The following is a 21,111-nucleotide window of genomic DNA, read 5'->3' as shown; positions in this document are numbered from 1 at the left end:
GTGAGCTTAACGTGCATCTCTGCCCTACACCATCACCACCGCAGGCACGGCTCAAAAAGTCTCGCGACTCGCGGCTGGACTTGCTTTTCTTGTCGGCGTCCCCGTCGCCGAGCGAGTCGAAACGCGGCTGGCCGGACAAACACCATTTGCTTTGCAAAGGCGTGACGGGAGCCATAATGGCGTCGTAGATCATCCCGCTTCTCCTTCCCCAGCACATCCACCACGGTACACGCACGCTTCAGCGACCACCCTTGCTCGCAACCTCAGCCACACCAGCGGGAGCGAGGCCCGGCCGAAGAAGCAATACCGACGCCGCCGCGTCTACCAGGAGCGTGGTACATCACAGACAGACAGCACCACTTTGGTCGCTGACAGCCGCTACTGTCTGTGGCGGGAACCGGCTTCTCCGCGGAGTTCGACTTGGAGCTCCTCGCAGACCGCAGGCAGCCCTATCACATCCACCTCGTCCAGATATCGATAATCTGGCATCAGTGACAAGAAGAGGGACGGAGAAGAAGCAAGCGGGACTGGAATTCGAGGAGGAGCACATACAACGGAGATGTGACGAGGGAGACGTCCTTATCCTTGCCCTTGTCCCTTCTTCCCTCACCCCCTTCACCACCACTGTCCATCGCCGCGACGCGACCTTGTCCCTGCCGCCCTACCTACCTCCTCCGAAATCAGATTCAGATAAGATTTCGTTTATGCACGCACGCACGCGCCATGTGCGGTACGGTACCGTGGTGTCGTCTCGTCTCGCTCCCGCGGGGCTGACCGACCAACCAACGGGGCAACTCGTCACTCCATCCGTCCCTCCCTCTCTTTCCTCCAAAACCACCACCACCTACCTACCTACGCCTTCGCCTAGCCTAGCTACCGTTTCCGATCTTTTGTGCATACTGCATGCACAGTCTCCTTAGTAACAACATGGGGCAGCGAGCAGGCAAGCCTCCCTCCCCTCCACTCCCGCCCCAGACGCACACGCAGACAAAGCAACCAAACACAAACTGCCATGGCCAGTACCGACACCGACACCGGCACAACACACCACACCACACACGCCTTGCCCACCTCGACCACGCGCACCAGCACGGCCACGGGCAGAAAAAGAACCCAAACACCAAGCTACCAAGCAACACCAAGCCCCTCTTGTCCCAATCAAGCACATCTCAAAAGGAATAAATGCGCTTGGCTGCGTCCCACAAGCTTTGATTGGCCCGCGCCCGATATTTCCTTGGAGCCCGGTTGGTTGATTGCTCTCCTTTTTTCCTGCGAGAGGGGTCGTGTCCGATCGAATCGGATCGGATCGGATTTGATCGGGTCGCTTTCGCGTTGTGTGAGGGGCCCTAGGGGAGGGAGGATAAGGAGGAGGACGACTGGAGTACAGTTATCTCGGGCGGTTGGTCATGTCAAGTCGGACTCGTCACTATCAACACAATTCAATCTTCCTGTTATCTTCAATCCGCATGTTTCCATTTCCCCGTCCAGCAGCTGCGTTCCTGCCGTCTGGCTACTTGCATGTCCGTGGAGAAGTCGCATCCTGCAACAGCTACCAGCCATCTTGCCCGGCCACTCCCCTCCGCTCCCACCCCTTCAACATGAAGCCACACGTACCATGGGAGTTGACATGACACGAGGACGAGTGCCTCAAGACACAGCCAACCCGGGACGAGCAGTCCGGGCAGGGCAGCAAGTGTCATTTTCATTGGGGAATGAGGGAATAGGAGGCACGCGCGCGGCGCACGGCACGAGGCGGCGGAGAGTGCTGCAAAACCGTCGTCCAGAGAGTCTTGATGGACACTGCGCAGGGTAGGCAGAAGGCTGATACTTGGCAGCGCGTGCTGCTAGTTGCTGCTGCGGCACCATCGTACTAAAACAATGGGTAGATGGATCATGGATGTTTGCATGTGTGGGTGAGTTGCGTTGCGTTGACCGCGCGACTTTTTAAACGATGTGCCAATGTACTTGGGGACCAGCTCAACCAACCAGCTGACCGCCCAGCCCAATCTGTGATACTGTAGTCACTAGTGACGCATCGTACCCTGTACAGTACATTCTTGTTACCCCTTTCTAGACATGTGCCCCCCCTTTTCTGACATGGTGTATTTACAACTCTAACAAGGGGTGCTTGCCATGTTGATATAGGGTGCCTTGATTATGCTTGGTAGGTGCTTCAGAGATGTGAGCGACTGCAAGGTGAGCAACAGTGAGGTGATTGGTGCGAGACGCTAAAGGCGCGCCGCGAGTAGTGAGACTAGTAAGGTCAGGAAGGTCCGGCGACAACGTCAATACTATAGACCTACCAAATTGGACAACATTGAACTTTGAAAAAGTGCAGCCGGGTGCGCAGGCTGCTTATTCAGGCACCCCATGTTAGTAGAGCAAGCACCCCATGTTGGAAATGTAACTACCCATGCACGGCTCACACAAGCGCTTGTGCTCATCTGCTACTGTCTTGGATGAGTCCAAGTAAAAGAGCAAGTACACATAGCCTCTGGCCATACATAGCCCCCATCCACTGCAGTACTGGCTGGCGACCTGGGCGAAAAAAGAGGAAAAAGAAAAGATCAAAAAGGGCAAAAAAAATCTGGCGGGACTCGAACTCGTGGTTATAGCGATCTCAGATGGCGGCGTTGGGAAAACGCCAGGACACCACCAACAGTCTGCCACTAAGGTTACCCTACTGCGTTAGTCCGCCAGATCCTTGGTAAGGGATCGCAATTTTGAAAATATAAACTTGAGGAGTCAAGATGTCCGATTTACCTACCCCCTTGATGGACGGACGGCCAGGCACGTCAAGAAAGTGGCCGCCAGACGCCATATAGTTGTCATTTGACTAGTCTGTCGTCACGGTCCTTTGCTGTAACATTTCCCCCGGGGCATGGACCACACTTCGCTAGATGCCACGGGCACACTACATCAAGACGCAAATGCCGCACACACTTTGGAACCACCAAGTAACCTCTGTGCCTTCTTTGCATCGACCACGGCAACTGCATTCAGCACGTCTGGTGAAACCCAATCAATGGCTACGCATCGCGATCTACAAAGCCGCCAGGTTCGCACCATCCCTACCAGGCCCCTTATCATCTTGGCCCCTCAGAAACGTCGACGGTCACTGGGAGATGGAGATAAATCCCTCCGACGCCCAAATGGACCAAAATGACCGTCGACTTATAAATGTGTAGACTGTCGCCTCTCGGGAACGTTGCGAGCCTGTGTGGATTGGCGGAAAGGGTGGAGCTCGTGGATGGTGATTGGATGTGGGAATGTCGAGGTCTTGTGTTGGACTTTGTGTAGATGGGGGAGCAGCGAGATTTTCAGGGGTTGGAAAATAGTCGGTTCAATGAAATGAGGGGGATTAAAGACGCTCTTGTCCATGCCAAATGAGTGAAGGGATGTATTCTCTGGCGTTCATAGGCGGCCAAGTTAGGAATAAGAGCCCAATGTATTGTTCAGTTCCCTTCGTCATCCGCCTTGTCCGATCCCGTCTTTCCCCCTTGCTCTTCGTCAGGGTGGCTTTTCCGCGGGCGTCTTTCAAACACCGCTCTCGCCCTTTCGGCAATCAACTTGATGAAGTCGGGCGAGTCCTCCAAGTCTTTGAATGGACGGGCAGGGGAGGAGTGAGTCATGGTTTTTAAAGGGATAGAATGAGTCGCCAATTCTTTTGCAACCGACTGCAGAGACGTCTCGCACTTGACGTCGTCATCCGGCCGCCTGGAACAGCGCACATGCAGCAGGTACAGGTGTCAAACGGCGTCGTCGCCTTCGTGGCTTTTTCTCTCCTTGTTCGAGCCACTGGCTTCTCCGTCCTCGTTGGATAGCTTGAAAGGCACAGCGCCGAATTGGTGCTCCACTGCCTTGACGAGTTGATCAAAGGGGTCTCGGAAAATGTCGATCAAAAGGCTTTGGGAAAAGCGATCCAAGTCCTTGAACGGACGGGCGAAGCGGGGATAGAGAAGCCATTTCTCCAAGACCGCCTCGTTCGTCTTTTCGCGAGTGGCAGGTCCTTTCGGCTCCACTTCTCTCTTTGCCTCCTTCTTCTTCGCCTTGGATCCCAGATCCGAGCTTCCCTCTTGGTCTGGCCCCGTGGATTTCTGACCCGCGTGCTGGAGGAGACGGAAAACGTCGATGATATTAAGTGCAATCAGGTTGATCGTGGAGACGGGGATGAAAAGAGGTAGTAGTATGATGAAAGCAAGGGAATGGAAGAGAAATTGACACAAGACCCACAGGAGCCCCGTGAAGATGAAATTCTTGCAACCCAGTGCAAGCCAAATCGGGAGGCCCACGATTGCCACGGTCAAGAACATCGCAGCTCTGAATATGACTTTCATCGTCTCTTTCCATCCAAAGATCTCCTTTTTGTCTGGCCCTTTCGCGCCGTCGTCTTTAGTTTCGGGCGGTGACTCGGCATCATTCTTTTCTGACTGCTCGTCTAAGACATGGATTTCAGTGCTTGCTGTAGAGTCTCGTGGTGGTTCCAGCATCGGTTCCCTTCTCTGGGAAAATGGAAGTTCGGAATCATTTACTTCGATGCTTTTTAGAGAGCCATTCACGGAACCTGTCTTGGCCGTTTCAGTCCTCCTTGTCTTCGTAAAGAATAACGACTCAATCTTTTCCCAGGCCCCTATGAATGTCCCCATGAATTTCATCTGAGCGACCCGCAAGAGTACTGTGACCCTGTGAGCCTTGATAGAGGGCAACAGACAACATGCCAGGGTCAATTGCCGAGCGGGAATTTCTTGCATCAAGAAGGAGACCCAATGCCAACAGTGCCACAGGCCGTGTCGTAGTTTGCTGACTTGCCATTCCATGGATGCCTCCTTTTCTTCCTTGGTTTGCGTGGCCCCGCCCAATGGCTTCGGTGGGTGATTTTCGTGATAGTGTTGGTACAATAGGCTTGTCTCCTTGCTCCTTCTGATAATATGGGCTGGTAAACGAAGGATGACGTCGAAGAACTCGGTGACATCCTTCAGGAGACCGGAATTGGCTTTGGCATATTTGAGTGCCAACACAGTCAAAATTAGAGCGACTATCGCTGTCTGAATCGTTTGGAGAAGGAGGCTGTGACCAGGAGCGCCGCTCATGCTGAAAAGACCTGTCGCAAACCCCAAAGGGAGGAAGACGACTGTGACGTTGGTGAAGACTCGGGTGTCTTCGGCACTTCGAAGACTCAGGTCATCGCGGTACCGATCCCCGGAGCTTTCAATCCTCGTAATCAAGTTCTTGATCCGCGAGTGGAGGGCGTTGAGTCGTCGGAATTTCTGTCGATTTGAACGCACCATTGCGTCGATAGCGTTGCGGTACTTCCTTTCGTCATTCTTTGTCCATCGCGGTCGTGATTTCCCTCGATCGGCTTCTCTAGATCTCCAACCAGTAAGAATCTCCAGATTTTTAGCCAGGTCTTCTTCCACTATGGTGAGACCGTATACAATAGCGTTCCACTGGTCGGCAAATGAAAAGTAGTCCCTATTGAAGGCTTGGCCAGATGATCGTATGCCGCTAAGTTTTTCAAACTCCGCCACTATTTCTTCGGTGCTTGTTGAGATTTCATTCAGCATCTTGTCGAGAATCATCAGCTCTAGAACTTTGCGCTGAGGCCAAGCTTTTGTCCAATCCTTTTGTGACTTCTTTGGAAATGGATCCAACACGCGGTCGCGACTGCCACGCTTTTTGGGAATGTTCTCGATGACGTGACAAGTCCAAAACCGGTCGAGAAAATCTCCGTCGAAGCGGAAGCCGATTGCTCCTTGTATGAGTCCTTTTCCCATGACTTGAAAGCCGGGGGGACCTTCTGATGATTTACTTCGGTCGGCGCTGGTCAACCCAGTAAATTGATAAAATGAGAGGTGCAACTCCGTCTCCCAGTTGTTCCTAAAGGTCATGACCTCGTCAAAAAAGTATTTCTCGTAAGCAAAATGCCGCCGGAAAAATTCAGAAATTTCCTCATTCTGTGGAGAACCTAGCATGCATAGCAAGGCGATGTCTTTTTGGGGAGAAAGTAGCCAAATGAGCCTCTTTTTTGCCGTCTGCTCAGTCCGCTTCCGCGACAATGCAGATAGAATTAAAAGATTTTCCTGCTTCATCCAATCTTCGATGTGCTCGTACTCGAAGAACCGTCGTGGTCCCTTAGTCTGGTGCGTCTTGGGTATGTCAATGATCAAAGAAGTCGATTGGTATATCCAATCATCTACGAGATCGGATGGGACCTCAGGTCCCCGCGGAAAGATGTTGTCTAATTCGGCAATGCCTTCTTGGAAAATGCCCTCATACAGAGATTGACGCTCTGGACTGTCTTTCTTATCTTTCAGCCACTGCACTACTTCTCTGACGTTTTCGGGTAGATCAGGTTTGTATTCCAAGAAATCCGGGTATCTGTAAAGCCATGGGTCGGTCACGTCGAGGATGCTGTCTTGATCCAGACCGTAGTGGACGGGGGCTGACTTGGCAGAAAAGAAGTTCGGGGCCACTTGGAGATCCCCCACTTTGCGGGAGTTGGATATGAAGTTAAGCAATCCACTTGGATTTGCGTCGCTCACGACTCCAGCGCCTTCGAACCTCTCAAAATAATTGGTGGGTTCGGGGACATTCAATCGCGGCGGGCCTTCCCCAAGTGGAGACCTAGCTGCCGTGTCAGGAGCAGGGTCTTTTGTCCCTGCAGATTTCCAAATCTTGTGCGACCTCTGAGTCTTTGACCGCAAAATCCAGAATATATATGGAAGCTCGAAGGTTGCATGCCAATATGACTCGCGGTCATCTGAATCTGAGAAGATTTCAGCCTCTCCGGTCGTTACATCGACTTCACCAGGAAAAATTCCGTTGGTTTCACAACTCCATAACAAGGTATTCATAGACCTGAAGAACATGTCATCAGGACTCTTTTCGTTGATTTGCCATTTGTTGTTGGAGCACATCAGCATTGCCAGACCATGCCGTAAAGATTTGTTCCATATGGCCTCGTTGTTGTGTTCGTAGAGTCTTTGCAGGTTGATAGTGTTTTGCCATGAAGGAAGAGGTCTTGACCGGTCAGGCTCAAAGAATTGAGAGAGGCTCCCATACATGAGAGCGGTGTCACGACATCGGAATAGAAATCTGTTTTCCACGACTGTGCGAGATGCTGCAAGCATCCTTTGTTTGATAGTGGTCTCCTCGACGGTAAACCGTTGCAGTATGCTTTTCTGGGCCTCTTTGGATGTCAATTGGCGTGTCTGAGGGTCCGGAGATGCGCTTGAATTGAAATCTTCAAGCATTGGTTGAGTTGGCAGGCGCGCCTCTTCAATGCATCTGATCGCTGTCCAAATCCACACATGATCTTCCAGACGAAAAGTGCCAATCCCATTCTGCTCTGGTCGGTGGAATGCAAATTGGCCGCGTTTGTTTTCCAAGGCCAAGTGGTTGATCCATCGCTGAACAGCATGCGTGAAGTGATTATAGCCGGGGGCAGGAGTTTCCTGGCTGTCATCTTCGTTGTCTCTCCTAGAGTCTGATACCGACCCACTCTGATCATCTTGAGCATTGGAATCCTCTTCGTTTTTGGTTGGTTGTTGAATGAGAAATTCCAAAAACTCTATGTAGTTCCTCTTTGCTTTTGATTGCTCGGCACCAGCTCCTCGTGGGCTAGAGCGTTCTGATGTCTTGAGACATTTTCCTGCAAACTCAAGTGCTTTGATGATCTGGAAGGGCGTGTTCGAAGGAGTATCGGGTCGCTCCTTGTACCGCACGGTCATGTCGATAGCATCACCTGAAACCCAATGGTTTTGCAACATCGTGGGCTCCTTTGTCTTCCAGGCTTTCTGAAAGACCCACAAAAGATGACCTTGGCAAGTTTCAATAATTTTAGCACGGAGGTTCCGGCGGCGGATATTCTTCTTGTCGGATTCTTGGTTCAGTGGGGACACTTCAGCAATCGACTCTTTGGAAGTAGCTTCGTCGTGCCTGATTTGTTCCTCATGGTCTTCTTTTTCAAGAAAATCCATGACCTCCAGGAGAAATTTGAAAGCAAAACTAGGACACATTAGTGACCGAAGAGCATTGGGGGTAGAGCTCGTACAAACTAGCAGATGCCGTGATATGGTGGCCCGCAACATCACCACAGGTCAATGCAATCGCATCTCCAGGGAGTCTCTTACGCGATCTCATGAACATGCCGAAATCTCGGTCCCATTTCCATCCAATCTCGCTGGGGATTGCGCAGACTGAGAGAATGTGGGTGATATTCCGTCTGAATATGAAGTCTAGACAAGAGTCGGCGGCGAGTACAGTAGGGTGAGTGCAAGAATCGGGGTGCAGCTTGCTTTCGAACACTTCAGAGGCAGGGATGACAGCGGACCGCCAGCCGTTCATCTCAGACATCATCAGTTGTAGTCGGTAAGCGATCGTGACACTGGTCTTTTCTCCTTTGCGAAACTTTGGAAAGATTTTCCATCCGCGTTCGTCAACCTTTTGCGCTTTCCCGTTGATGAAAAGCGACACAACAAGTCCAGCGGCCTGAGGTGAGATGTCTCCTTCGATCCTTGCGCGGTATTTTTCTTCGTCCTGCTTGAAGTGGTGGACAACAGCAAAGCTGTAACTATCGGGGCCGGCAGATTCCTCGTAATCTGAGGGTTCGTATAAGCCGGATGGCAAGTTTTCGTTGAAATGATTCGACACTTCTAGCCACTCCAAGTCCCTGATCCTCAGGTCGCCGAGATGGATACTGAGACTGGGTCGGCGCGGGAGCCCACCAGTGGCCGGAAGCGTTTCATCATCTTCTGTGTCTGATGTTTGAGGCCGCATTTCAACACCTTCCCCTTCTGTTTCTCTCGAATCAGATGGCTTCTCACACAATCCCGTGATGCTGTAGTTTTGGATGATCATGCCATTCTTAATGGCGTATTCCAAATCAACGGAAAGTTGATCGGTCTTGAGACTGAATCGAGGCCACTGGTCATCGACGAAATCATGATGGGGTATCTCATGTGTCTGTTCAGTGTAAAGCCCAAATCCATACCTGGCAGCGGTGAAATTCGAGAAGAGATTATCCGCGCGGTATCGGATAAACCAAGGTTCGTCCTGGTATGGAGCATCCACGCAGAAAAATCCGGAGCGGCCACAACCGAAATATTTCGAGATCTGCAGAATCTTCCCGTAGCCATTGACAGTCGCCGTCGTGCCATCATTGCCAAAGGATGCGTAAGAGTTGTTGCGAAGGCTCCTCGTTCTTTCGTATTCCTCGTAGTCCTCGCCTTCATCTTCTTCTGTTGATCCAATGCCGGGCCCAACTTTTGATCCCTTTCGGCTGTCGCTCGTTTCCGGTTTGGGCGGTCGCAAAATCCTTTCGTCGTCGACTGAGCGCCATTCACTCAGCCATTCTTCTCGAAATTTGGCTGGTTTAAAGAGCCATAGATATTAGCAACGGTAATTCTTGAAGGCTTGACCTTCTGGATGAATCACACCTGCGATATAATCGCCCAATTGTCCTCTGTCTACTGGGGAGCGAAAATCCACTGTGAAGTTGAGCAAGCGTCGTACACAAGCAGCATGGTGAACCCCTTACGCTGCATGTATTCTCTCAAATATCTTCTCAGCTGTTCCTTGGTAGGAACAGAATGAACGTTTACTTTTGAAGTTAGCCAGAATCATCCATAGGCGGCTTTATCGGCTCATTACAATTGGCGTAATCTTCGACTTCCTGGTTCTCCCATTGCGATGAGAAAAGCCTGCTTCGTGGAGATAGCATGGATGTCGCTTGACTTCCCCCATCTCCTTCAGACATTGTCGCTCAAGTCTAGTGAGTCGATAAAGGCATTGTGGAGCGCAGGAGGGCGCATGAAAATAAGGTCGACGCATAATCTGGAGTGGAATGATGTAAGAGCTTGGAACCCAAGATAGGTTTCTGTCTTCAGCCTCGTGGTCCCCACCCGTGGCATTCCCAATGAAGGAACCAATGCCCTGTTGGCTTGAATTCAGCAGACGTAAGTGGGGTCGAATTTCGAACCGAGCGAGTAATTCCTTATCTTGCGGTTGGTACCGAAGCCACCATTCTATGGGAATAGCAAAGATTTCTGCAAGATCGGCCATTGACCCTGTTACGTCAAGGAAGTCGCAGGTGAGCGGGCGTGAAAAGGTTGCAGGACGCAAAGCCGTAAGCGTACGAGTCTTGACGAGTGACCGATCTATATCGTCAAATGATTGGCCAGCCTCAGCAACTCTGCAGTGTTCACACGGCAAGTGGCTGTGTCGTAAGCGCTTATTCCAGTAGATCTGCAGCCCAAACGTGCAGCCTGTACATTTCTAACCCCATGACAATAGACGGGATAGAGTTCCAAGCGCGGGTGTTGGCGCCGTCACGCGGAGTTCCTTCCAAGAGGAGATTCGGGTGTCATCCTTCTGGTGGGGGCCGCAACAATGCATTCATGTTGTTGCTGACAGGGGCTCTGGGGGGCTCTTTTCTCGCATGCAGGAACTGTCCGCAAATTTTTTGAAAGACTCAGCAAGTCTTGGAATTGAGCGATTCGCGGTGGTAGCGTGGATGATTGATCATCCAGCAAGCACTTGCGTCTATGAGGATCAGTGAAAGCGCACCTTTGCTACATTCCACAATGTCCTAGCTTTCAGTCATTGGACAATCACAATGTCAAAGAAAACTCTTACCAGATCTCAACCGATTGACGATCGACGGCAGCTGCTGTACCTGCTCTTGAGCTGACTGAACAGCAAACGCAAAGCAAGGCGATGTGTAGAAAAGGAAGTAGAGCAAAGCGCTTGAAAGAAGACAACTGCCCTCGATTTGTGGAAAATCTGGCTGAGTCAGAGATATCGCGTCTTATGTCTGCAACTTGCACTTACCTCTTTCACCTCCTGCCGTGCTTCCACACCCACTAACACTCGACGCCTTCTTCCTCATCAGTCTCAGAGGGCAAAACCACGACGACCACAACTCGTCGCCCGCCGCGTCCTGTCATCGCGCGTCTAGACCAGCTTCAACAAGACAGTCCATCAACCAACCTGCAAGACCATCAGTCGCAGCACAACCTCTGCACCCAAAACTCATCTCACACTCACCCCATTACTTACGCACTACCCGTCCCGCTCAGCCGGACTCGCTTGCTCCCTTCCCTAAACTTCTAGCATCCACCGCTGACCATGGAGCCAGACCAGCTCAGACACCCATCCTTCAAAGTCCACCAAGCGCAGCTCCACCAGGCTCGCCGTCGGACTCCAGCGCCGCACGAGTCCATCTTCATCCAAGCATCACTCGCCGCACGCGATGCTGCAAGCATGCAAGCAAGGAGACTCCGCACGCATCGTCGCCTCGACTCCAAAGCGAAAGAGCCGCACTCCCAATCATGCCGAAAGCTTTGCGAAGAGGGATTCCACCCATTGCTCGCTCTCAAACGAGCTGGCTGGCGGACGAGTGCGCAAACTTGCCGACGATCTCCACCACCCCCGACCCCGGCCGGCATCCAGACAAAAGCGTCTACATCTGCCCGGTGCAGCGAGTCAAGTAGACAGGCAAGTCAAATGCCGCGACGCGACGCGACGCGACGCGCTGCATTCTTACCCAAGGAGGCAGTGAAGCAGTGAGCAGTGAAGCAGTGAGCAGTGAAGCAATGAGGCCATGAAGCAGTGACATCATCGCGCCGACGATCCCACAGCGCCAACTCATCACCCGCCCCGTCAACCCCTCAGATCACCACCACCGCACGCTGCTGCAGCTGCAAAGCACAGGCAGCCTCAGTACCGGATTTCTGGAAACGTGTGTGCGGTGGCCGGTGTGGTGGTGAAAGGGGGAGGGGGGACCACCTCGATCTGCCTACCCGCGCGGTAGATGTGCGGATGTGCAACGGATGAGCACTCATGCACTGATGATGCGATCGATGGCCATCCCACGCGGGTCGTGGTAGAGGTCGTGATGATGAGCAGGGGAGCTGGGACCTAGAAGTGGTTGGTGGTGGTGGCCTTCGAGTTAGCTGTTGGTGTGCAAAGGCAAGGATCACCACCACCACGTCTGAACCCTCCATCTCATCACACAATAGTTGCGCCAAAGTTTTTTTTTTTTTTTCTCTTCGAGACGACGATGTAGCTTGCCATGTGCGTATGTCATTGATGTTGTTGGCGTTGCGCTTGTGCTCTGCCCCAACCAACTCTATATAAAGCGGTCAGCAAAACCCATCTTCCTTCTGACCACAAAAGAAAAAAAACATCGCAGGCTTGCTTTGGAGGACCAATATCGTGACCTTCCCAAAATGTTGCTGCGTTGCGCAGAATAAAAAAAACCGACACAATTTTTTTGCGCTTTCCCTTGCAGATGCGGTAGTACGCACGCTGCTGGTCCCTGCAGAACCCAGACTACCATGGTAGTAGCGGAGCCAAAACGAAACCCTGCAAAAAGTCCCTGAAATGCCCTGAAAAGCGCTTTCTGTCATGTGTCCTGTCCGTCCCGCGGTATGGTTGGTGGGTCTTGTACCATAGTTCGTTCCCGTCGCTAATCCTCAAACGCCGTCGAAAGCCAGACCGTTCCCCCGCAAAAAATACAAAGGAGCTCAAATTGTTCCCGGTTGTTGTGGATAGAGTTGGAAGACAAAGAATCCCAAGGCCGAAAAGAGACAAGGCATGTTCGGGCCGAACCTACACGGTACGGCGGCCCCCGGGCAGAATTTAAGGTTCTAAAGCGTCGAAAGTCAAAAGTCTAAACGTGGGCGCCGGGCGCCAGCGGCGGTGTTCCTGCTGCGCTGTTTGGCAGCGGTAGCCGGCGGTAGGGTAGGGCCGGGCGTGGTTACAGCGGACGGGGTTGGTCGTTAAAAAAAAAAAAAGTTCGAAAGGAAGCTTGCGGATCCGGGAGAAGCCAAAAAGAAAGAGGAAGGTGTAGGCGCGGTTAGACGCGCGCGGCGACGAGCGACATGTAGATGCCCCAGCAGAGACCGACGGCGCTGAGGAAGACGATGCGGCGCTCGACGGGGATGAGGGTGAAGTTGATGATGGAAGCAAAGGGCCAGACCTTGTAGCCGGCGACGATGATGGGGATGGTTTCCTGCGCGGCAGGTGTCAGTGTCCTGAAATAGATGGATTGCCGCGATGGCGCAAGGTGGCTCTAGCAGGCTACTCACGGTTCGGATGTTGTTGCCAATCTGAGCGCCGGACTGGCCCTTCATGATGCCCATGAGAACCAAGAAGGCGACAGTGTTCATGATGGCGCCCATGGTGATGCAGTCAATGAACCACTTGGTCATGGTGTTTTTCCAGTTGAGCTTGGGCTTCTCCTTCTCTTCGGCGTAGACGTAGCCGCCTTCGTCGTGGGAGCCCTTTGGCTCGCCGGCCTCGACGTCGCGGTCGGCGAGCTCGGTGGCTCTGTAGGCATTCTTGCCCGAGGGAGCGTATGCGGGGAATGTGCGCTCGAGGAAGCCTTGCCAGTGGTAGTTTGGCGGGGCGGTGATGAAGGTCAGGACGACAAAGCGCAGGAATTCGACAATGTTGAAGGCAAAGGGCCGCTGTTGGGAAGCGGATTAGCTTGGTGGTTGTCGAGCTGTGGGAGGCGGAGAGCGGCATACGTTGCCCTTGTATGCGTCAATAATTTGGGCGAGGATGTTGGAGATGGAGGACAGCATCGCTGCCTGGAAGGTAGCGTTGACGATTGGGGACGGCATGGCGGTAGCAATATGGTGGACGTCGAGAGAATTGGTAGTTGGTGGATTGAAAAACGAGTGACGAGGTGAGGGGAGAGGGTAGAAGTCAAGTTGGCCTCAGGGAGCCTGTCAGTCTTGTGGTTTCGTGCCTGACATGATGCGCACCCTAATCTGGGGCGCGTCCCGTTTCAGCTGCACGCGCGTCGGCAAATGTGACGCCAGACGGCCCGCGCGCCAATCAAATTCCCGGAATTTGTCTAATCGATAAGAGATTTCTCGGCAGCTCCAACCACGACATCATTGTTCACGGAAACATCCATTCCTACTTCTCCACAACACCCACCTCTTTACCGCCATTCAACAACAACATGAACTTTGACGAAGACGACACTCCTCCGCTTCTGGTCGATGCCACCCAACCTGGCGCTCCCGCAACCCCTGGCGATGCAAACCTGGCCTCCGACGTCCAAGACCTGTCCCTTGTCAAAGTCCCCATTACCATTGTCACTGGTACGCCTTTCGCCATGTCCATCTTTGCATCTTTCGGGCAAACACCTACCTCCCGCATGGCCTGCACTGCACCACTAGTCGTGCGGCTTTGCAATCAATCGGCCGTCGAGTCTGACCGACTAGCCGTTCCCCGCTTCCAATTTCCGCGCACTGCTACCCCGTCCGTCCATGCCAACAAGACAATGAAACCGAACTGATCCGAATGCCCAGGCTATCTTGGCGCCGGCAAGACGACCCTGTTGAATTACATTCTCAACGAGCGCCACGGCAAGAAGATTGCCGTCATCCTCAATGGCTTGTATACCCCCTTCGAACGCCGCCAAGCCAAATCCCACTGACGACCCAATCCAGAATTCGGAGACTGTAATGCTTCCTGCGGCCCCGGATGACTTTTCAATACTGACCACCACGCCTAGCTGCCGACATTGAAAAGACGCTTACCGTCTCCCAAGAGGGAACCCAAGCCCAAGAATGGCTTGATCTGGCCAACGGCTGCTTGTGCTGCACAGTCAAAGATGCGGGCGTGACCGCCATCGAGTCGCTCATGGAGCGCCGCGGCGCCTTTGACTACATTCTGCTCGAGACGACGGGCCTCGCCGACCCGGGCAACATCGCGCCGCTGTTCTGGGTCGACGAGGGCCTGGGCAGCACCATTTACCTCGACGGCATCGTCACGTTGGTTGACGCCAAAAACATCCTCAAGAGCCTGGACGAGCGACCACCGACCTCTACCGAGCATGACCACGAGCACCAAGGCCCGGAGCTCACGACTGCGCATTTGCAAATCTCGCATGCGGATGTTGTGGTTATCAACAAGAGCGACCTCGTTACGCCGCAAGAGCTGGAAGACGTCAAGGCGCGGATCCAAGCCATCAATGCCCTGGCGAGAGTGCACGTCACGAACCACAGCCAGGTGCCGCAGCTGGAAGGCGTGCTGCTCGACCTGCACGCGTACGACGCCGTCGGTGCCGAGGAGCTCGACTTTGCCGCAAAGGGGCATAGCCATCTCGATCCGGTGCGTTCCCCTTTTTCACTACCAAAAAGAATTTCGACCTCTGACCACGTTCGACAGACTATCTCCACAATCACCATCCCCATCCCCCCGCTCTCGCCCGCCGGCCTCGACGCTCTCGATGCCTGGCTGCGGGCCGTGCTTTGGGACGAGACGCTGCCGGCTCCCTCTCCCAACGACAGCTCTTACCACTCCCCCAAGTTCGAAATCCACCGCACCAAGGGCCGCGTGCCCATGGCCGACGGCTCGGCGCTCAAGCTGATCCAGGGTGTTCGCGAGGTGTTTGAAATTTTGGATGCAAAAGACAGCCCCGGGGCTGCCGATGGTGGTGGACAGAAGACGACGGGAGGTGGCAAGATTGTGCTTATTGGGCGAGGTGTTGATGCCGACGTGTTTGGAGCGAGTTTAAGACGGGCGTTGGGCGTGCAATAGGCGTGTGGTTTCTGGTTGGGGGCGTTGTCAGAGGGAGGGCGGTCGCATGAATGAAGCATCACGGTGTCTTTTCATCAGGGGGAGTTTGAGGCGAGGCGGAGAAAATATGCAGTGGCAGCATTTTCCATCTCAGAATTAAGACTCAAGTAAAAAAAAAAAATGCGTCCCAGATCCAACCATCTCGTCTATTATGCAGTTTCCGTCTCTTCTCACCCACACCGATTTCTGCCTAAACGCACCTCGTACCTTGAACCCCTGTCGACCACGAATCCACCTCCACCTCTCCCCCTCACTCCTTCCAACCAAACAAGCAGTTCCCACGCACCAGACACGCGGAACTCAGCAAGCCATTCCCGTCCATCAGGTCGCCCCACCTCGCTCCCGTCCGTCATTTTGGCCTCTGCCCCACCACCGCCCGGCACAATCTCGCCAACGACCGGAAGCAACGCACACGCCCCCTGCCGCCCCTCTCTCCTCCTCTCACATCCCCCCTTGCGGTCCCCGCTCGCTCGGCGTCCCCACCACCACAGCACCAGCCAGCCAGCCAGCAGCAGAACCTAAGCGAAAAAGGGCCAAAGGACAAAACCGAAAAAAAACCTTGCCCCCCTCTCCTCTCTCTTTCTCTCGCAACAGGCAAAAAGGCAAAACAAAAAGCTACATACGGGATCCGAGACTTGAACTCGGGACCTTCAGTGCACGACAAGACTCGTCGGGTGCTCCACATCACATTGTGAAATGAAGAAGAGGAGATTTTGTTAGACTGACGTGATGACCAACTACACCAACCCCGCTTGATATGAAAATTTGTTTGGGGGGTTGTGGGATTATGTACAGGCGGGGTTGTGTGTCGCAAGGGGGTGGGGCAAAATGGGAAAAGGGGGTTGTGATGGGACGACGGGAGTGGCTCGCGGGATGGGAGACCTCGACTTCCAAAGAGGTGTGCAGGAGAAGGGGAGAGGGGGGGTCCACGACATGCTGAGAGACGGAGCGGATCGACGAGGACTGTTCACACTCACACATGGATACATACGCTTTGGTCACCTACTTTGAGCGTCGCCCACAACCGTCGACGAGGCAGGTGGCAGCATCAAAAAATCATGACCAAGGACGTGGAAACTGGAAACCCAACAACCTAGATCGGTTGGAAAAGGTAGGTGGTGGGTACATATGTAGATAGGTTGGTAGAGTGGAGAGTGTTACTCGCGGCCCCATCTCTACTGCCTTGCCTCTCTTGCTGCTCTGCTCTGCTCTTCATCTATCCTACTCGTGCTACTCCATCCACGTCTTTTTTTCTTCTTCTTTCCATCTGGCCCCCTCCTCTTTCAGTTGTTCGACATGACCCTCTAAACACGAGTTGTGTGTCATGAAGGCAAAAACACGAAGTCTTGTCGTGCCCGAAAACAGAATGCGCAAAGCGGCAAAAGAAGCGCCCTAACAACAACAACGACGACGATGACGGCAGCCCGACCCAAGCAAGTGCGCCCTCTATGTGTGGAATGCTCAAAACTAAAGACGAAAAAAAGTGACACGGCAGCTGGGGGTGTATACATCAACAGCCGGCAGCGCGAGAGGGACGACTGGCGCAGGAATTAAAAAAGGCCTGCCACACAAAGGTCACAAAGGTCCAGGAAAGCTCAGATGGCCAAACATAAATCAGAACAAACGACGGAAAGATGCGGCTTCTTTAGTCGTCATCGTGGTGGTCTGATGAAGACTTGTCCTTCTTGGGCTCGGCGAGCTCCTTTTTCCAGAGCTTGCCCGCGCGCTTACGGTCGATTCCCTTGAAGACGGTGTCGAAGACTTCCGAGTACCATCCGACCGGCTTGCCCTCGATGCCCTCTTTGATGTTCTGCAAAAGAAAGTCAGCATTTCAATTTCTCATCGAGTGTGCCACCAACAAGAGTGGCGTGCAGAAAACGTACCTCAGGAAGCTCCAACCAATCGCTCAAGTTGTCCTCGGGGAAGATGATCATCTGCGCGCCGGCCCTTCTCGCTGCTACAGTCTTCTCCCTCAGTCCGCCAATACGGAGGACCTTGCCCGTGACCGTCAGCTCACCAGTCATGGCGATGGTGGGGTCCAAGGGGTGGTCGAGCGCAAGAGACAAGAGCGACGTCGCCATGGTGATGCCCGCGCTGGGCCCGTCCTTCGGCACTGCACCTTCAGGGCAATGCATGTGGATCCTGGCCTTTTCAAAGAAACGGTTGTCCGGGAATTGACGTGTCATGACAGACTTTGCGAAGGCGTACGCAATTACCGTAGATTCCCTCATGACGTCCTTCAGGTTGCCAGTGCGCTCGAAGCCGGGCCGCGACGAGTGTGACAGAGCGGTCTCGAGGATGGACTCGACGTACAATGCCGCTCCGCCCATCGAAGTCCACGCAAGTCCCATGGCAACACCAGGTGGCGTCTTGTCGTACAGACGGTCCGAGGTGAAGACTGGCGGGCCAACGTAGTCCTTGAGGTTATCCTTGCCGATGCTCACATGGACAGAATCCGGCACCTTCATTGCCACACGAGGAGTTTCGGTGGTCTCCTTTTCAATGTTCTCTGGCGTATCTTTTACGTCCGACTGGTCCTTGCTGGCTTCTTCCTGTGCGGCCTTGCCCTCTTCGGTCAGAGCCTTGTCTTCCGAGAGCACGTCCTCGCCCAAGTCTTGGATGATCTTGAGAGCAGACTTCCGGTAGACTTTTTCAATCTGCTTCTTGAGGTTTCGCACACCAGATTCCCGGCAGTACTTGTTGATCAACTCGGAGATGGCTTCAGCCTCGAGCTTGACGTCCACGTCCTTCAAGCCGCTCAACTCCTTTGCCGCCGGCGAGAGATAGCGCTGGGCAATTGCCATCTTCTCATCCGAGACGTAACCTGACAGCTCAATGACCTCCATACGGTCAAGGAGGGGCCGAGGGATAGTGTCTGTCATGTTGGCTGTGCAGACAAAAAGAACCTTGGACAGATCGACTGGAACATCCATGTAGTGGTCCAAGAACGAATTGTTCTGTTCAGGGTCGAGCAACTCAAGCAGTGCCGAAGAGGGATCGCCCTGATGACCGCGGCCGATCTTGTCGACCTCGTCGATGAGAACCAGAGGATTTTCCGTTTGACACTTCTTGAGCGCCTGGATTATGCGACCAGGGAGAGCACCAACGTACGTCCTCCTGTGCCCCTTGATTTCCGCAACGTCTGTGAGACCACCGACACTAAACCTGTAGTATTGTCGGTTCAGCGCGCGCGCAATGGACTTGCCAATACTCGTCTTGCCAACACCCGGCGGGCCAACCATGCAAAGAATCTTTCCTTCGACGGTGCCCCTGAGTTTGCCGACAGCGATGAACTCCAGGATGCGGTCCTTGACGTCTTTCAGACCGTGGTGGTCCTCGTCGAGCACCTGCATGGCGTTCTTGATCCCAAAATTCTCAGCAGAGCGCTGGCCCCACGGAATCTGCGTGAGCCAGTCGAGGTAGTTTCTTGTCACGTTGAACTCGGACGCCGCCGGCTCGAGATGCGCAAGCTTGTTGACTTCCTCGTCAAAGACCTTCTTTACCGCCTCGGGCATCGCAAGCTTCGAAGCCTTGTCCTTGAATTTCTCGACGAGCTTGTCTTTGCCATCAGTCTCGAGGCCCAGCTCTCGCCTGATTCCCCTCATCTGCTCCATGAGCCAGTATTCCCTCTGCTTCTTTGTAATCTTCTTCTCGACATCCTTGAGAATCTTGTCTTGCAGTTTGGCATTCATCTGTTCCTTCTTCAGGACGAGCAATGCCTTGTGCAACCGATCTTCGATATTCAGCGAAGATAGGGCAGCTTGGAGTTCCGTGGATTCGCCCTGAGCAACGGCCGCGGCAAAGTCAGCCAACTTGGCTGGATCATCGCCAACGTTTCCAGCACCCTGGCTCATCGAAAATGTGGAGATCTGATCGCGGAATAGGTGGTTGATAGCTGCGACTTCCTTGAAGGTGTTGACCATTTCGCCAACAAGGGCGCGAATTGTTGGGTTCTTCTTGTCGAATGGCTCCTCCGTGAGGTTCTCTACGTTGACCAAGCTGACCGGGTATTTCTTCAAGAAAGACGTCGGCTCGTAATGCGCCGATTGCTTCGTCTGATCCGCAGCATTCTCTTCGAAGCTCGCAACCACATCTCCCTTCTTCTCCTGAGTTTCCTTATTTGTAGATTCTGACTCGGGGGCGGCGGCGGGAGCTGCCTCGACTTTGCTGACAGGCTCTCCCTGCTCAGGCTTGGGTGGCACGAGGGAAGTCATTTTGATGCGGCGGTGAGGATAGAGGACAGCTGTCATGCTGTTTTCCTCGCCCTGAACAGGGAAAGCGCTCGTAATCTGACAGAACGTGCCGACTTCATGAATGTCTTCCGGACCCTCGATAATGTCCTTGTCCGCTTCATCGTCCTTGAGTAAGAAAGCACCAATGTAAGGCTGCCCGCGCTGCATCATTTCGGTAATTGCATTGGCGACGTGCTCATTGCGAATAGTAATGGCCTTGTAGAAACCAGGAAACAGCGGGCGTTTGCCGATTGGAATGGCCATGAGCTGCGGGTAGACCTCTGGTACAGAGGGCTTCTGCAGTGACCGCTCCGACTTGCGCTTCTTACCACCACCCTCACCATTTGAGGGCGGCGTGCTTCCTGAAGACCCTCCAGCAGCTCCGCGTCCATCTGACCCGCCCTTGGATGATATTGGTGTTGGAGACTTGACTTTCGCCTCCTCTCCGGTTTCGGCCTCGGCGGGCCGTTCCTCCTCCGCATTTTCCTTTTCATCTTTCTGCTCAGTCTCTTCCTCTGGAGTCTTACCAGGGGGCTTCTCCTTTCGCCTTGTTGGAGTGATGGAAAAGTGGCGACGCGAAATTGCGGAGGGGGTCGAGCGGGAGGATCTCGAGGGAAGCAGAGTTGCTTGGGGGAAGGCGGTCTGGTAGGATCGAGTCACCGCGGAGAGGTTTGAAGCTGTGACTCTGTTCAAACCATTGCCCGAGCGAGAGGCTTGCCGCAATGCCGCCCGCCAGGGCAGGTTTTGGCCGTAAAGCATATCGTGCTGAGCTGTCGGGAAAGGCGGCGTAGAGCTGCGCGAGAATGAAGGCTGGAAGGCGTGGCGCGGAGGGTGAAGTGAAATAGATGGGCAATGAGAAAGATGCGCGCCTCCTTCGCCTCTGGAGAAAAGAAAATCGAGGTAGAGGTGGCGTGGCGGAGATAGATGCAGTGAATCTTCACACGCGATGGTTTGCCCATCGAGCTTTCGGCACTCGATGACGGCGATGGGCCATCGACCGAGGTTTTACCGGCTTGCATTACATCAGATTGATCGACGGAGCATCCATGTCAGTACCTTGTACATCGCATGAAGCTCTTCGATCACTCCTTGACTTCGTCTTTGCCCTTCCGACATTGCTGGTGTATTATGAGGGTTCAATTATGCCTCCTCAGGTCCCTCGCAAGCGCTCGCCCTCGCCTGCTCCACCGATCGCCACTCGCTCGAATAAACGCGCCAAATCCGACGTCTTTGACGCAATAGACGCGGCTTCGCAAATAACCGCCAACGCGGAAGATCA

At 53.6% G+C, this 21,111-nt stretch overlaps 4 protein-coding genes and 1 non-coding gene across 5 annotated transcripts; 1 reads left to right on the top strand and 4 right to left on the bottom strand.

The window, feature by feature from the left end:
- Positions 1-3,749: 3,749 nt before the first annotated feature.
- Positions 3,750-9,757, bottom strand: BKA78DRAFT_297938 (uncharacterized protein; the record flags this gene model as incomplete). The annotated part of the gene is made up of 5 exons (XM_066886841.1): positions 3,750-8,007; positions 8,054-9,368; positions 9,438-9,488; positions 9,539-9,601; positions 9,652-9,757. The coding sequence occupies 5 exons, from the start codon at positions 9,755-9,757 to the stop codon at positions 3,750-3,752; spliced, it is 5,793 nt and encodes a 1,930-aa protein (XP_066742194.1).
- Positions 9,758-12,432: 2,675 nt separating this feature from the next.
- BKA78DRAFT_180289 (uncharacterized protein) lies at positions 12,433-13,812 on the bottom strand. Its single transcript, XM_066883406.1, has 3 exons — positions 13,533-13,812; positions 13,092-13,472; positions 12,433-13,015 (listed from the first exon to the last, which is right to left on the bottom strand). The coding sequence occupies exons 1-3, from the start codon at positions 13,626-13,628 to the stop codon at positions 12,860-12,862; spliced, it is 633 nt and encodes a 210-aa protein (XP_066742193.1). The 5' UTR covers positions 13,629-13,812; the 3' UTR covers positions 12,433-12,859.
- Positions 13,813-13,916: 104 nt separating this feature from the next.
- Positions 13,917-15,734, top strand: BKA78DRAFT_180275 (CobW/HypB/UreG, nucleotide-binding domain-containing protein). The gene is made up of 5 exons (XM_066883405.1): positions 13,917-14,117; positions 14,328-14,411; positions 14,469-14,480; positions 14,534-15,132; positions 15,190-15,734. Exons 1-5 carry the CDS (start codon positions 13,976-13,978, stop codon positions 15,559-15,561), a joined length of 1,209 nt encoding a protein of 402 aa, XP_066742192.1. The 5' UTR covers positions 13,917-13,975; the 3' UTR covers positions 15,562-15,734.
- A 486-nt stretch (positions 15,735-16,220) lies between these two features.
- Positions 16,221-16,352, bottom strand: BKA78DRAFT_t141. Its single transcript has one exon. It is a non-coding gene; the product is annotated as a tRNA-Val (tRNA).
- An 893-nt stretch (positions 16,353-17,245) lies between these two features.
- BKA78DRAFT_255026 (ATP-dependent protease La) lies at positions 17,246-20,591 on the bottom strand (the record flags this gene model as incomplete). The annotated part of the gene is made up of 2 exons (XM_066884959.1): positions 17,246-17,410; positions 17,484-20,591. 2 exons carry the CDS (start codon positions 20,589-20,591, stop codon positions 17,246-17,248), a joined length of 3,273 nt encoding a protein of 1,090 aa, XP_066742191.1.
- Positions 20,592-21,111: the final 520 nt, after the last annotated feature.

Source organism: Phyllosticta capitalensis (genome assembly GCF_038381095.1).
Source record: "Phyllosticta capitalensis strain CBS 128856 chromosome Unknown BKA78scaffold_8, whole genome shotgun sequence".
NCBI lineage: Eukaryota > Fungi > Ascomycota > Dothideomycetes > Botryosphaeriales > Phyllostictaceae > Phyllosticta > Phyllosticta capitalensis.
The sequence above is the reverse complement of the archived record's forward strand: the minus strand, read 5'-3'. Positions and strand labels throughout refer to the sequence as shown.